This window comes from Vigna unguiculata, chromosome 4, assembly GCF_004118075.2.
Source record: "Vigna unguiculata cultivar IT97K-499-35 chromosome 4, ASM411807v1, whole genome shotgun sequence".
Taxonomy (NCBI): Eukaryota; Viridiplantae; Streptophyta; class Magnoliopsida; order Fabales; family Fabaceae; genus Vigna; species Vigna unguiculata.
Genome location: NC_040282.1, coordinates 38,147,435 through 38,164,113, shown reverse-complemented (window position 1 = coordinate 38,164,113; position 16,679 = coordinate 38,147,435). Strand labels below are relative to the sequence as shown.

The window sequence follows — 16,679 nt, the reverse complement described above, 5'->3', positions numbered from 1 at the left end:
TTTGTAAGAAATTCAAGGCATAGACATATAAAAGATGCTCATTAAATAAATTATTGAATTAATATTTCACTATCAAGTAAGACGAAAGAATTACCTTCTTTTTTCTTCCTTGAGGATGGAAGATAATAAAGGAGAAATAAGGAAAAAAATAATAGATCTTTTTCTTTTCAAAACAATAGATGAGAATGAAATGTGAGAACAATTTATAAAAGACACAATTTATAATGAAAACAAATAATAAAAAATATCCTGATAAATCCTTTTAATCTTTATTATTTATTATATTTGATTTTATATTTTATTATTTATGAATATTAATTATTATGTTTATAAAAGAAATAAAATATTTGATTTAATATTTATAACAAATTAAAATAAAAAATACCTAATATCTATAATAAAAAAATCAAAATATTTATTGTTAAAAAAATTTCAAAATTTTTGGGGGGCCCAAGGCACCCCTGCACTCATAATACTCTGTCACTGCTCATCATAATTGCAAATGGGAGTTAATCCATTCTCCTTGAAACACTACCATTTGAAGAACGACAAATTTGTTGCCCCATTTATTTTGACAAGTGGGTGGTGGTGAGATACATAATAAAGTGGAGTTTAAGAGTCATGAAATGGTGGGTGAGGGTAATGAAAAAGTGAATGATGAAGGACATGAAAAAGTGAAGTTTGAGAGTAATAAAATAGAAGACGAGAGTGATGAAGGAGTACATGATGATGATCATAATAAAGTGAATGTTGAGGGTACTGAACGGTAAGATGAGACTAAATTGACAAAATTTAACTAAAATGAAAATTTATTCGAATAAAATACAAACAATCATAATTAAAATCGTTCGTGTAATGGAAACAATATTATTATGTATATTCTGTCATTATCAATATAAACAATGCCATCAAAAATATTAAATTAAACACAATTTAATAAAATAGAAATCTAATTAAACTTAAGAAAAACAAAGGAAACAAATTAAATAAACTGCATAAAAAAGATTAAAATAATATTTAAACTTAAAATAAACAAATTGGTTGGAGATTAATTCAGTCGACCTTTACTTTCGTTGTCCTCTTTTTTCTAGTTATGTTCTTTCTATCCTCCACTTTAAAGTTAATTTGTTTTAAGATCAAATAAAATTATGTTTATAAAATTTATTTAGAACATACACGATTTGAACATTTTAATTAATGTCAACCATGGATTTACATTAACATTATTTGATTTGAGAGATTTAGAATTCTCTATTTAAGAGATTTAGAATTCGTGAGCAAATATACATGTTGCGAAAGAAAATTATTAATATGAAATAAATATATATTATTAAAAATAATTAATGCAATAGACAACTAAACAAGATCTTCTAAACAAAGCAAGAAATTTCTAAAAGTGTGCCCAATAGTTAATACCTAATTAAGTATAACTCACGTGTATATATATAACAACTATGGTGCATATCTCTTAGACGATTAAATTAAAATTATGTTTTAAATTTAAATTAGCTCTCCTAATGATTCTCCCTGTTTGCCCTTCAAAACAAGTCAATTCATACATAGATTTCTTCTTATTTTTCATGATACAGAACACAAAAATTCACTTGAAAATTCTCCACTTAAATATCTTTTCTGCTTTTTTTCCCTCTCTAATTCATTTTTAATTCGACCGATATGAAAGCTATCTCATTTATTTCTTTTTTCAGTTACCAAGATTTTCAACGTTGTTTCGATTTTTTCCAAACGCGTATTGGTTCGGCACCTTTTCCAACCTGATTTAACTATTCTAGAATATCATTCTTCTCCATATCACTCCCCAAACTCAATTTCAGTTTAATATTTATTAATGTGAATAAATCTATTTTATGAAAACCGAACAGTCAAATACTAGTTAAAGCCACTAATTAAACTGGTTCAACGAATATTAATTTTATAATTTTTAACATTTAATAATACAATAATATTTATATATGACAATAATAATTCATGACAAAGAAATTAGGAACAAAACAAGCGCAGCAGCTTTCACAAAAAGTTAGAGATAATTTCTGATTGATTTTACGAAATCTTTTCTAAGGTCGTAATAATAATCTCCATAAAAAATTAAGTTGAAGATTAAAAGGTGAGAGGAGAAAAATCCAAAAGCAATCACAAATTTGCAGCATGGTATTAATTAACATATTCACATAAGAATTTTGAGGAAAAATAATTAATAGGGCTAAATAAAATCTTCAACACTACCCTCAAAGGCAAATCTACAGGCTAAATCCAATTAATGAAAAAAAAGGAAAGAAAGAGAGAGAAGAAAGAAGACTACAAAGTATCGTTTTCCTCTGACTTCTGAGAACCTTCTGGGAATCGGTCCCAAACGGTTAAACGATGCACGTGACACTCTCACGTGCGTCTCCGCGTGCCGGGTCTCGGATTCCCTACGCCATTGCGTATCTAATCTAAAATGTTCCTTCACTTAACTATCGCCGCGTGTCAATGACAAACCCTCTGATTTGCTATGTGACACTGACTCAACCACGGCGTTTCCTGATTCTCGCGGTGGTTTTGGCAATCCAACGGTTCAGATTTTACGTCCGCAGGACCCGGATGATGAAGACGCAGCAGCGTATCTTTATTTGCTCTACCTCCTTCTTCTCCACAATCTCCACCGCTTCCTCCTCCTTCCCTCGCGCGCTTCGCTCCAATCGCCACACCGAACAGCTTCGGATTCAACTCCGCTGCGTCCTCCCCGGAGATCCGTTTCGTCGGCATCAAATCGAGCGGCTTCACCGCAGTCATGCCGGACTCCCTACTTCCCTGAGCGCCACCAGCACCGCCGTCCGTTTGGTAACTTCCGTTACCGTTACCGTTGGCGTTCGCGTAATTTGACATGAGAGCATAAATATTATTGCAGAGCGATCTCATCTCCGAGAGCTCTTTCGTCAACTGAACGTTCTCTTTCCTAAGCCTCTCGTTCTCGTCGATGAGCTCCGCCGGTGCGAGCGACGGTGACGAGTTCGATGATATCACCTGCTCCTCGCCGGAGTTCGACGGCGAAATGATCGGAATCGCAGTCAACGGCATCGGCGACGGAACAGCAACCGTCGCCGGAGCCGTCGGAGACAGCGACGTCGAAGGCGCCGGCAACGAGATCTTCCGCCGTTGAATTTCGCTCAGAAGCCGCTTCTCGCCACGGCGGAAACACTCGTTCGAGAATTCCCACCGATCAGGTACGACCTTCCTGAATCCCTGCAAATCAGGCAAAAACGAAAAAGAAAATTAGGAAAACAAATAAAAATAAGCAGGAACAAGAAATCGGAAGTGATTGAGTTGAAATGAATTACGTAAGTGTTGAGCTGGCGAACGAAGCTGGAGAAATTGTTGTGTTTAAAATATTTAGGAAGCAAGTCTCTGGCGAAGACGGTAGGGTTCCAGACGATGAACGTTGATCCGTCGTCGTTCCAGGAGATAACATCGTCGATGGATTGGTCGTCGACGAGTTGAAAGGTTTTGGTGAGAAACGGTGTGGGAATGGATCTCTGAGAGTCTGCGGCGGCAGAGGCGGTGGTAGTGGAGTCAGCGTTGTGTTCCACCGGAGGCGGCGGAGCCATGGAGGAAGAGGCGCAGATGAATGGTGTGGATGCGCGCCAGATAGGGGAGAGAGATTGGGGTTATGGTGGTTCTAGAAGGTTCCGTTGGAAATATAAGGATGAGGGAGAGAGAAAGTAAGGAAAGAAAGTTAGGAGAAAGAATAGAAAGGAAGGGGCGAGAAGGTACTGCGTTACATCTTATGTCGAGAAAGTTCCGTATGAATAAGGTATTTGTTTTCTTTTGTTTATTAATAACTACATTTGTTGCATGTTGATGGGTGTGGAATTCTCCCAGCATCCACCTAAACATAGCTTCCACGCCTCTTCTTAATTCAAGAAACTTCTACACCTTCTTTTCTAAAACAAATACATTATCTTTCACAATTTTTTTTTTCAAATTAAATCATAACACCCACTTATTATTTTTTTATTTTCAAATCATTTTCTCTTTTATTTACACTTATTAGTTTTTTTTTTTTCAAATCCTTTTCTCTTTTGTTTAAATATCACTACCAATCATCACGAGAGTAGTATTTGGGTTCCATGTGGAATGAAGATTAAGTCGTGGATTGTTGAAAACCAAGCTAAATAATTGCTTCTAGAAACAATTATAGTAGTTCGTACAAAGATGTACAAAGATTTTTTTTGAACCATAAAATGTTTGCTAGGTGGTAAGGGAACAACAAATTAAGTAAGATTTGCATCCCATCTCAATTGCCATGACTTCTCTTCAAAGAGGATATTTAATAACTTTGGTACTAGGGTTTGTAGTTATATTATTGACATTAGAGAAAAAAAAGGTTTCTAATTAAGTTTGAGTGGTGTATATAATCTTGTAGGCAATAGTTTTTTTCTAATGCAATGTAATATTTTAGTTGATGGACTCAAGTTGACTGCGAATCTTGGAACAAAGGTTTGAGATTCTCTTTCTGTTGTAAAACTATGGTTGTGACACTTGAAGCACAACTATAAAATAACATGCATATTTTTTATTTCTCTCCTCTTATATATACCAAAGTACAGAACAAGATTTAAGAATTTGATATTGTAAATGGAGGATCTTAATCTGATTTGGTTGGTTAACTATTACATCTGGTTTGAACTGTATCTTCCTTCTTTTTTTCTTTTTTTTTTTCCATAAAAAAACTATGGTTATAAAGTATTTGGGACATCTAAACACAGATCCGAAGTAACAACTCTATGCATGTCTTATTTCTATCTTGTTTTATATGTGGGTTAGGACATCTTCATAATTTTATATCCCATAATTTTATATATTAATGGATGAGATTTTGTTAGTGAGACAAGTTATCATCTAATGACAATATTTTTGTTTTTAAACATCAAAGTTAAAGTCTAAAACATGTTTAATATTATTCATTAAGAGAATTTAATCCCAAGCACGACTAGGATACTTACTTTTTAAGTAAGACTAAAAATAGATTTTTTTTAATTAACTGTAGTGTATTGTTGTAGATGATAGTTTAATTGTAGAATTCTTGACACGCGTAGAACTAAAGAAAAAAAAAACACAATTGCTGTCCAAAGTAATTTCTATTTTTTAGTGTAGCTCATTGGTCAACTTCTACTTAGCCCCTACAAACTTGTGCTACTTATAAACTAACTTAGCCATAAAAATTTATGAATCGCATCTCAAATATTTTCTAAAAAGTACATGTTCTCACAAATGCCCTACTCAATACGTAGCATAGTTTGGTTGTGTAAGGATGTAGGTTGGTAGGAGGCCAATGTTTTGTTTCGGCATCCCTAGTGGTATACTTTCTCTATTTTCACCCCATGATACAATATACTTGTATATCTACTTTGTTTCTACCTTCGGATGCTATATAGGTAAAAGTTAATATTCCATTAAAATGTACAACCCTTATAGCTTGGAGATTTTAGGTACCAGTCAGAATATTGTAGTCGTGGAAAATATTTCTTTCACACCTATCTTCTCTTGTTTGAAAATTACCTTATTTATATGACTCCAAATTTCTCAATTAATTACTATCCAAAAACTCTTTCAAATTCTATTTTGTTTCTCATTTGATTCCATTAGATGGAACTCTTCAAAGTTAGTTATATGGTAAACACAACTTATTCCTACCTACTTATCACACAATTCTCAGACTTTTTGAACTATTTTGTAACGAAAAACTGTGTCTAACATTTTCATATTTTTCTTTCCATAGCTCGCATAATTTGTTAATACATTATATAATTCTGTGTCAAGTTTTCCTTTGTTGATACCTTATTCAATAACACTTTCTAGTCATCAGGAGAGTCTTCACACTACAAAAGGACTTAAACATACTAGTGTTTTTCCTGCATATATTGTATCATAGTGTGTCATACATAAACTTAATCATAAATACTCCTTATCTTGATTTTTTAAAATCCATATGTCCTCACTTTCTCTACTAAAGTATTACCTTATTATGAATTGGTTAAATTCTTGTTCTTAGGTAGTTTCTCAAACTAATATGATTCTCTTTTCATATCAAGTGTCATACTTAATTACCATCATTCCATCCACCTAACTCCCCCATTGTTTTATTTGCAATTTGAAATAACATATTGTCTAAGAAACCTATAATAAAGTGGCATTTTTCCACCCATTTGTCCTCCAAGAATTTGATTTTATTCCCTACCCTAACTTTTCATACTAACACTAGTGCAATAAGGACTTTTGGCACCAGTTGATTTTGGTATTTTGTTCCGGTTCCAGATCCGAGGCATATTAGGGCGAGGCCAAAATGGCATGACTTTTGACCTCAAGTGTGCTAACCGAAGCAAAAACACAACCTGCAGTTTTCGAACCCTAGCGACCATCTTCTTCACATTGCCGCCACATACAAATTTGTCGACCACCGCAGCCTCGCACCAGTCCATTCAACCACCACAGAATCAACTAACCTGCAGCAGAACACGAACGACAACAGACCTCTATTGTAGACGCGAATGTCGCGACATACCACCTATACAACACAAGCATATCGGAAATCGTCGTCACAATAACGAACGTGTCAGCGCTTGCATCGTGAGTTCAGCCTCACCGCGAGCTGCCGTTGAAATCACTTGCACCTTGAAACATCATCTTGATGCTCATAGAAACCCTAATCGCGCCACCAAGCACCTGCAATGATCAAAATGCGCAACACACTATGGTGGCTCTGAATCGCACAATAAAGGTTTGATTTGGGGATGAAGAGGAACAATGTTGCAATTCACGATTTGGGGACCTAAATAAGATATATGGCCTCAGTTCAATTAATAACTAAGGCCTAAAGTGCATACTGTCTCGGTCCATTTCCACCTAAGGCCAAAAACTTTCCTACCAATGGCATTTTTTGAAATTTTAAGGAACTTTAATGCCTTATAGGCTTCGATTGCCTTTTGACTGAGGCAGAAAAGCCCCTATAGGCTTCAGTTGGCTTTTGACCTAAGGGAAAAAAAGTTTGAAAAATTGTAAAAATGTCACCGCGTCTTTGTAGGTTTCGGTTCTGCAATAACTAAGGCCTATAAGGCGATGTAAAACCAAAAAAATGCACTAGTGTAATTTGCCATCAAATCAATTTCTTGTTGTCCTTCCTCATATACTTTGTGTAAACCATTCCATCACTACTATTCATTCATTTCTATACCACTAACTTTAGGTTCCATTATGATTCATACTTAGATTCTAACTCATCCTCCCATAATTCTTGGTTTTCCACACCTAATCTTTACCAAAGTTTTGCTAGTAAAGTCATGTTAAAGTTTTCAGTATCTCTTATACCTAAGAATCTTCTTTCCTTGGTTTGCACAAAATTTTCCATTTAATCCAAACTATCTTCCTATCCTCGTACTCTCATCCTTAATGAAATTTTCCATGTTTTCGTAAGTTATGTGTTTTTTGCCAGTTTGAAGAAGGACAAATAAAATAATGATACTGAAGAAATGCATGTTGATAAACGACAATAACCTACATTGGCGTCTAGATAATTTATTCCTAACCCTACCCACCACATCTTGTAAAAAATTGTTGTTTTCTTAGGTTTCCTCCTGTAGGCATGCCTAGATACTTAAAAGGAATTTTTATATAACTACAATTTAGAGTTTTAGATAAATTTGTACTAGTTCGTTCTCTAATCCCATAGTTGGATTCTCATTCACTAATATATAAACTATAAATAATTCCATACAAGCTTTTATCCAACCAATTTATTTACTACAAAAATATGGTATACCTATCATATAATACATAAACTCACATCTTATTGAATCATAGATTTTTTCATAATCAACATTTATTATTAATAATTCTTTTTTCTTCTCATGATCTCATCCACAACTTCATTATCATTAGGTACAAGAATGCTAGTTTTCTTGAATGAAATCAACCAAAGGTTGAATGACATTGTAAATGTGTACATGCTTATAATCACTAAGTTCTTTCCATAAATATTTGTATTTAGTGAAATATCAGCTCAAGTGACAAAACACTAACTGAGTTAAAATAGAAAATAAGAATAGAAGAACATAATTTTCAATGTACAAGAATGTAAGAAAAACACCTCTCTAAAATTCAAGTGAAAACAATAAACAATCTCTCTTTAAAAATATTATTATTGATAGAACATTAAAGGAAAATGATTGTTTCTTTTTTCTCTTAATTTTTCTCTTACTAAGAAAAAGGAAGTTTATTTGGGAGGGAGAAATAAGGAACCATAAGTGTCCTCTTATAGCAATATGCATGGAAGAAAGAGAAAAAATCAATGATGTGAGACTTTTATTTATTTTATTCTCAACTATTATCTCAGATTTTGATTAAATCAATCAAATATTAACATCATTATTGTTTATTCTTTTATCATTCATGTTGTTTACATTTTTTATTAGTCAGGATAGGATTGATGTCATATAAACTTATAAGTGTTAAAATGATTTTATTATAAGATTCGCTATGTTTTTCATATTTTTATCTTATATTGTGTCGGGAACAAAGTGTTAATATGTGTTTGATTTGTTTGATTTCAACCATTGATTGATCTTTGTTTTTGTTTGAAAATCTCAATTAGGTTATTAGATTTGTTTTAGTCTCAATATGGTATTCATCTTTGAAAAATGTGTTACAATTTGATATTTTCATTAGTACAATATTAATGATGTTAACAGATGTGTCACGTATCAGTTTGTGACTATTTAGATTTTTTTTTCAAATTTTTATTATTTTTTTGAAGTTTAAAAAAATTTATCACATGTCAAATGACGGGTCCTGCCACGTGGCAGAGGCAATTTGACGTGGTCATGTTTCATGTCACTATTGGGACAAATGTCATGTGAAAAATCCTAATTTAGTTATTATATTTGTTATTTTGTCTCAATTGAGTTCCAATTTGTTTTAACCAGAAGCAATTTCATTATTCTCGAGATTGAATCCAAATTTAATTTTTATATAAATTCTATATAAATATTACAATGACATTTTTATTAAAATTAATATTTTTAACAAGATTAAGTTTATTTAAATTTATATTTTACATTGTACTTTATTTAAATTTTGTTTCAAATATTTATATATTAATAATTTCTATACAAGTGTTAAAATTGATTTAAAAATAACAACTTTATAAATTCAAATGTAAAATTTTAAAATAGTCTATAACAATTTAAAATAAATATATTTATTTAGAATTTTAAAATAAAATTTAAATAGAGTTTGATGTAAACTATAAATTTAAATAAATTTAATCTCGTTAAAAATATCAATTTTAATAAAAATATCATTATCACATTTATATAAAAATTTAAATTTGGGCTTAATCTGAAGAGAGATGAAATTACTCCAAAATAAAAAAAAAATGATTGAATTGAGATAAAATAACAAATATAAGAATTAAATTGAGGTTTTTCGCATGATACTTGCCACAATAGTGACACGTGACACTTCCTCTACCATGTGACAAACCGCTCATTTAACATGTGACAATTTTTTATAATTTAAAAATATTGAAAAAAAAAACTTAGAGCTGAAGTGTGGGATATCAGTTGACGTCGTTTGTAGTGTACTAACGGAAAAGACCAACTTGTAACACATTAGTTCTAAATTGAAACTAAAAAAAATATGATGATTTAATTGAGATTTTCAAATAAAAACGAGGACCAACCGAATATTTAAATCTATATGTTTATATGGGTTTGTCTTAAAAGGAAAGACATTTTCATTATCTATATATATGCATAATAATTTTTGTTACTCGTCCTCAAATTTCTCTATCAATTTTTATATGTATATAGATTTCTTGCATGCTTAATGACTTACTTTATGTAATAAAAAATTATAATATACTATAACTTTGATAAATCAACTTAGTGCTGCTCATACAAGTGCATACACATAGAAACGTGCAACATAGAGTCTAACAACAATTTTTTATCCTCTAAAATATGATCCAAAACGTAAGGTTCTCCTAATATGTCTAAGAATTCTCTTAACAACATTTTAGTACTCTCCACCTAAATTTGACATGATATACTAACTTTTCCACTACTTATGCAATGTTTGGATTTATAGAAATCATGACATAGTCAATGCTTTCTTCTCATTATTAATTCAAATTCTTCTTCTTTTGTTTCACTTTCAAATTCAAATTATTAATAAAAGATATTATTGATAAAAATTACATCAAATTATTAAAATAATTGTGTAAAGTTTATCCCGCAAATTAATATATGTTAACTAATAAAAAAACATGAAAATCTTAACATTTATTAGTGTGCAATGTCCTTACACTAACACAAAAATGACTTTTAACGTAGATTCTTGTAGGCTTTTGACGTCTGTTGAAGGTCCAACATCATAGTAGAAGACGTTAAATTGACACATGTTGTCACTGAGCAAATATCAACTAACGTCTATTACATTTGTTGCAGGGACAACAAACGTCAAATTGTGGGTTTTTTTTTTAATTTTGTGCCAACATTTTCCTCCATTAAAATCGTGGAAAATCAATACAAAATTTAATAATACACCACAAAAATTTCCAGAATTTTTCAAGTATTTTGAGTATCTCAAATAAAGCTATAAAGTATGAAAATGTTGGTGAAAAAATACTACGAAAAAAAAAATATACCTTAGAATCTGTGACCAATTTGAAGTTATGACCATTTGAAGTTTTTCAACCCAAATCTTCGCAATTCTAAATCTGTGACCAATATCTCAAACCTGAACATTATACATTTGAATACAAAATAAAATTTGAGTCAAAACATAAAAAACAACTTTTAGGACACACGTGAATGAAAAAATCAACCGTATGTAATTGGGGAGAATGAAAGCTTGAGTCTAATTGAGCACCACAATAGCAAGATGGAGTGAAATGAGTGGTACGTCAAGGACCATTAGTCTAGCTGACTCACACTAAGCCACGTCAAAGAGTAAAATATGGGAGTTAAAAATGAGAGTTATAGTATTATTGTCCTTAAAATAGATATACGATAAAGACCATTAGTCTTTTTTTTATTACACTAAAAATAAAAATTAAAAAGCATAATATTTTGTACAAAAAGTTATCGTAAAATATGATTGTTTTTGTTTAATATTTAAAATGTCACTGTCTAACCAAAGGGTAAATTTGACTTCCACATACATTTTAATGGGTGAAAAAACAGGAGGAAATGTTCCATCGATGGAACAAGGAAAATGACACTAATGAAAAGTAAATAAAAGAGAGATACGGTATTTCTACTGTTTGGGTTAGTGAAGAAGAAATGAAGATTTAAAAAAAAAATCAAGCCAGACATTTTCTAAGATAAAAACTATAATCTAATTAGGAAAATTGGTATATATAACAAAAAGCTTCAATTTTTTAACCTAAATATATCTTTTGTTAGTACATTTTTTATTTTTGAGAACAAACTTTGATTGTAGCCATTCTACCCATTTCAAATAAGTGGTGAAAAATCACTTTGCTTTTATTTTATGTTAAACTATAGACTTTGTCCTTTAAACCAATAAACTATTATTGCATGTTATATATAGGTAATTTAAGAGCCTTTATTGAAAAGATATGACAATAATAACAAAAATAGCTAGGAATTATTCAAAAAGCGAGTGAAAAGTTAATCTCTAAAGTGAAAATAAAATTAAGGAATTATGACACAAAGCCTATTCAATATCAATCATTTCACAAAATGTGAATAATAATATTCTGAAATTAGACTTTATTAAATAATGACATATTTCAGAGCTCACATTTATATCAGAAACAAACAGAAGAAGATATACATAGATTTGGACAACTCACTGAAAATGGAGTGAAGGGACCAAGTACGTCATGTGTGGACATGCAATGCAACCAAGCATCAGCTCTTAGTTAGTCTCGTGAAACTTCTGAAATAGATAATGTCGTACTTCGTAAGTTGTAACAAAGAGAGATAATACCCTAACCGACACAGCTATTAAATAACGAAGTTTGATACACATAATATACCCATAATATATTGTAATAAAAATATATTTTATATCCTTCGTATTTTTATAAATCCTAAAAATAATCGACACTTATAATATTTTATATTATAATTATATAATATCTCATATTTTATATTATAATATAATTTTTAAAATTTTATAAATTAAATCTGTTCGAAATCAAATGTAAATTTAAACAAATGTTTACCACAAGTGTGATATATGAATTTTGTAAAATGTCATGTTATTTGTTTATATATATGTAATAACACCACCAAAAATTTCAGTTATTTCGGCCAATTCCTATTTGCATATCAACCTAACTCAATGTCTAGTTGTTGGAAAAAGAAATCCGTATTTCATGTTTATATACATTTAAAATGATATAATATTTCATTTAACATTTAAAAGATAATTAATCATTTACATGAACTATTTTTAGAAACAGATAAATTTTCTATAAGCTTTTCCAAAGTTCATATCCTATCGTATCCTATCCTATCATATGAAATTCATCAAGGGAATATGAGAGGATTACCATGTGACCTTGGATACCACCCAAGCCATTTGAACTTAGAGAGGAAAAGAATCATGATTGGGAAATTAAGCTAATCTTACTTACAATTTGTCTTATTTTAAATTTTATAATAAGTGATTTTTTTCTGAAGAATTGTAAGGAGATAAACCCAATGAAGGAAAAAAAAAGATAAAAATAATCTACAACCCAAATAATTTATATGATTTAAATTATAGTATATTAAATTTAACATATTAAATTAACCACAAATCTAACCCAAATCATACTCAAATTTAATTTTAAGATTTCATCTCAATAATATGTAATTATAAATAATCATGATGAAAACGTGTTATGTATAAAATATTGATGTTTTATTAATTTATCTGAGCACTATATTACTTTTGTTTTCTTACAATATAAAGTTCACCCATATCTAACTTTTTATAGATTAAAGAAAATGAAAAATAAAGAAATTCAAAAAATCTTTTGAATTTTTTAAAGAAAATATATAAATAACTTAAATTGTTAAAATTTATCTACTAAAACATTCAATAGTTTTTAATTGGATAATTTATCTTAAAATCTATAATTGAATTGAAAATTTATTTCATAATAATTATGTTTGCAAAATTAATTTAAAATTATTTAATTTTTTATTCACATGCCTAAAAATTAACATGACAATTTTCTATAAAAAAAATGAATATAGTTAAATTTTTTTTAATATATTTTCAAGTTCGGCATTGGAAAGATTAGTTCATTGATAGGGTAAAAATTCAATGCTCTTGACTCTCTTTGCACATACATTTCAAATATAAACAAGATAAAGAATGCATGTTATTGTGTTTGTATGTACTAGAAGAAGTCGCATGCTTGTTTTACAAATGATTTACTTGATTTTTTTCCCACAAAAAACTAAAAAACTAATTTTTTATGTTCTTTTATATTAAGGAATATATATAACCACATAAGCTATCAATAGGAAATTAAAATGATAATTCATTTTCTCTAAACAATGATAACGGATAATAAACTGAAAATTTTAAAATTTAAATATTTTATAAAACATTAATAAAGTTGATGTATAAAATAATAATGCAAATATGTAACTTTAGAAAATTTTGACTATTTATTGTGTACAACAGAAAATGAGACTAACCATAAAATAAGATAAGATAAGTGACACCATAAATAGATATGTATAGCTGGAATTTATGTTGTCGATAATATGTTATGTAGTTACATACCAGTAATGTGTTATGTAGTTACATACCAGTAATGTGTTTTAATCTTAGGTTCTGTGAGAAAAAGAAAAAAAGATATAAAGATTGAAAGTACCATAGTAGAAAAAACATCAAGAGTAAGTGTATCTATTACAAAATCAAAGGAACAATGACGGACACAATACCTGCATGTTACAATGTTTCCATAGTTAATCCTAATCAATTTTGGAAAACCGATAAAGTCTGGAAAACAGAGCTTCCTATTCTGGCAATTCAAATTTCTTTTACTGTTTTGTTATCTCGTCTCTTTTCTATAATCTACAAACCACTGCATCAAACTCGTCTCATTTCACAAATCTCAGTAAGTAAATAAATCTTAGTAGTTTTGTTTATGATAATTATCTCAAAATTTATGATACATGGCATTCTAACAATGTAATGTGTGGGCATTCTAAATTATAATTACGTAGGTTGGTTTCCTACTTACACCGCCATTACTTGGAAGATTCACAACAATTTTTGAGTTCATTTTTCCGGTAAATGGGATTGTCAACGTTGAGGTCCTTTCCCACATTGGTCTCATTTATTATGCATTCCTTAGTGGATTAGAGATGAACTTAAATAACATTCTAAATGTGAACAAGAAAGCAGCAAGCATCGCAATTGCTGGGATCATTTTTCCCATACTCGTTGCACCATGCTTATATGTTTTGTTTCGAAAAGTTTATGGACATAGTACGATGTTTCCCCTTGAAGAAAGTACAAATAATGCTTATATACTTTGGACTTTAATTCTCACTGTTACAGGTTTTCCTGTGGTAGCACACACACTTTCTGAGCTTAAGCTCCTTTATACTGGTCTCGGTAAAGAGGCTTTAACAGCAGCCATGATTAGTGACACCTATGGTTGGATTCTTTTCATTTTATTTGTTCCATTTTCAATTAATGGTAAAGGAGTTATCTACACCGTGTTATGCACGATATTATTCATTGTTGTGTGCATCTTTGTTGTACGTCCACTCATTCAATGGTTTATTGATCGCAAGGCAGACAAAGATGAATGGAATGATAACCAATTGCTCTTCATAATCATGGGGGTTTTAGCTTGTTCATGTATTTCAGATTTTCTTGGTTCACATGCCATTGTTGGGGCTTTTGTTTTTGGACTAATTTTACCTCATGGGAAATTTGCTGAATTATTCATGTCAATTTCAGATGATTTTGTTGGCGGATTTTTAGTACCACTCTTCTTTAGTGGAACTGGGATGAGACTTATGTTGATCGCAATTTTCTCCCAAGAAAGTTGGCCCTATATAATTTTGATTATAATCTTATTGTGTGCTATAAAGATTTTAAGCACTTTATTTGTCACATTTTTCTTTGGTATGCGTATTCTAGATGGTTTGACCTTGGGCTTGATTTTGAATAATAAAGGTGCCATGGCATTAATAATGTTGAACATTGCTTGGGACAAAATGGTATTGATTTATTTAAAATATTGCATTCAATTACTTCAGTTACTTATATATACAATTGTAGTCTAATCCATAAGCTCTTGTGATGTGTTATTGTAGATATTTTCTGTACCTACCTATGCTGTTATAACTTCTGCTGTTCTTCTGATGACAATAGTTGTGTCTCCGGTCATAAATGTCGTCTATAAACCAAGACAGAAATTTGAACAGAATAAGCTAAAGACCATACAAAAACTAAGAGTTGATGCAGAGCTTCGAATTATAGCATGTGTTCATAATACTCGCCAAGCTGCAAGCATGATTAGCATAATTGAATGTTTTAATGCCACAAGAGTTTCCCCTGTGCATGTTTTTGCCTTGTACCTTGTCGAACTTACTGGACGTGTTGCTGCCCTAGTTGCTACACATATAGGGAAGTTTTGTTGCCAATTTGGAGAACAAAACCTGACCAGGTCACAAGAAGAGTTAGAAAGCATTCACAACACAATTGATGCACTTGGAGAGGCATATGATGCTATTAGAGTTGAGACCTTAAATGTGGTGTCAGCATATACAACTATTCATGAGGACATATACCACTCAGCAGAGGAGAAACGCACAAGCTTAATTCTTCTTCCGTTTCACAAACAATTAACTTTAGAAGTAACCAGTGTTGTATACAAAGATATAAACCAAAATGTAATGCAAGGTGCCCCCTGCTCCGTGGGAATATTTATTGATCGGGATTTTGGGTTAGTTCCCAAAATTAACCTTCATATTTGTGTGGTCTTTGTTGGGGGCCCTGATGATCGTGAAGCCTTAGCCATTGCATGGAGGATGGCAAGACGTTCAGGAACACAACTCTCAGTGGTTCGGATTCTTCTCCTGGGTGAAGCGGCAGAAGTAGATGCTTTAGTTCATGATGAAGCACAAGGGATATTATCTACGGTAATAGATACAGACAAACAAAAAGAGTTAGATGAAGAGTATATAAGCACATTTAGACTTACAGTAGTTAACAATAATGATTCAATATCCTACTCAGAGATTGATGTTCATAGTGGTCAAGATATTCCTACAGTTCTGAATGAGATAGAAAAATTTGGTTGTGATATTTACATAGTTGGACAAGGAAACTGTAGGAATTCTAAGGTCTTCTCGAAATTGTTGGAGTGGTGTGAGTGCTTAGAACTTGGAGTTATTGGGGACATTTTGGTGTCAAACAACTTTGGTTCACGATCGTCTGTGCTAGTTGTTCAACAATATGGATATGGGGGAATGGATTTTGGAAATAATCTTAATCAGAAGGCCATTAACAAAGACATCTTTAAGTCTGTCGTTTGAAGATAGAATAAGCATAAAGGTTTACAATGAAGCACAAGGATTTACAAGAAAATATTTTTTTCAGCTTAATGTATATCAATTTAAAATATATAAGTGGTT

The 16,679-nt window shown here is 30.9% G+C and overlaps 2 protein-coding genes across 2 annotated transcripts; one reads left to right on the top strand and one right to left on the bottom strand.

The window, feature by feature from the left end:
• Positions 1 to 2,149: 2,149 nt before the first annotated feature.
• LOC114182308 (heat stress transcription factor B-2a-like) lies at positions 2,150 to 3,786 on the bottom strand. The gene is made up of 2 exons (XM_028069156.1): positions 3,336 to 3,786; positions 2,150 to 3,240 (listed from the first exon to the last, which is right to left on the bottom strand). The coding sequence occupies exons 1-2, from the start codon at positions 3,600 to 3,602 to the stop codon at positions 2,485 to 2,487; spliced, it is 1,023 nt and encodes a 340-aa protein (XP_027924957.1). The 5' UTR covers positions 3,603 to 3,786; the 3' UTR covers positions 2,150 to 2,484.
• Positions 3,787 to 13,951: 10,165 nt separating this feature from the next.
• On the top strand, positions 13,952 to 16,580 carry LOC114180889 (cation/H(+) antiporter 15-like). The gene is made up of 3 exons (XM_028067182.1): positions 13,952 to 14,143; positions 14,253 to 15,260; positions 15,357 to 16,580. The coding sequence occupies exons 1-3, from the start codon at positions 13,952 to 13,954 to the stop codon at positions 16,578 to 16,580; spliced, it is 2,424 nt and encodes an 807-aa protein (XP_027922983.1).
• Positions 16,581 to 16,679: the final 99 nt, after the last annotated feature.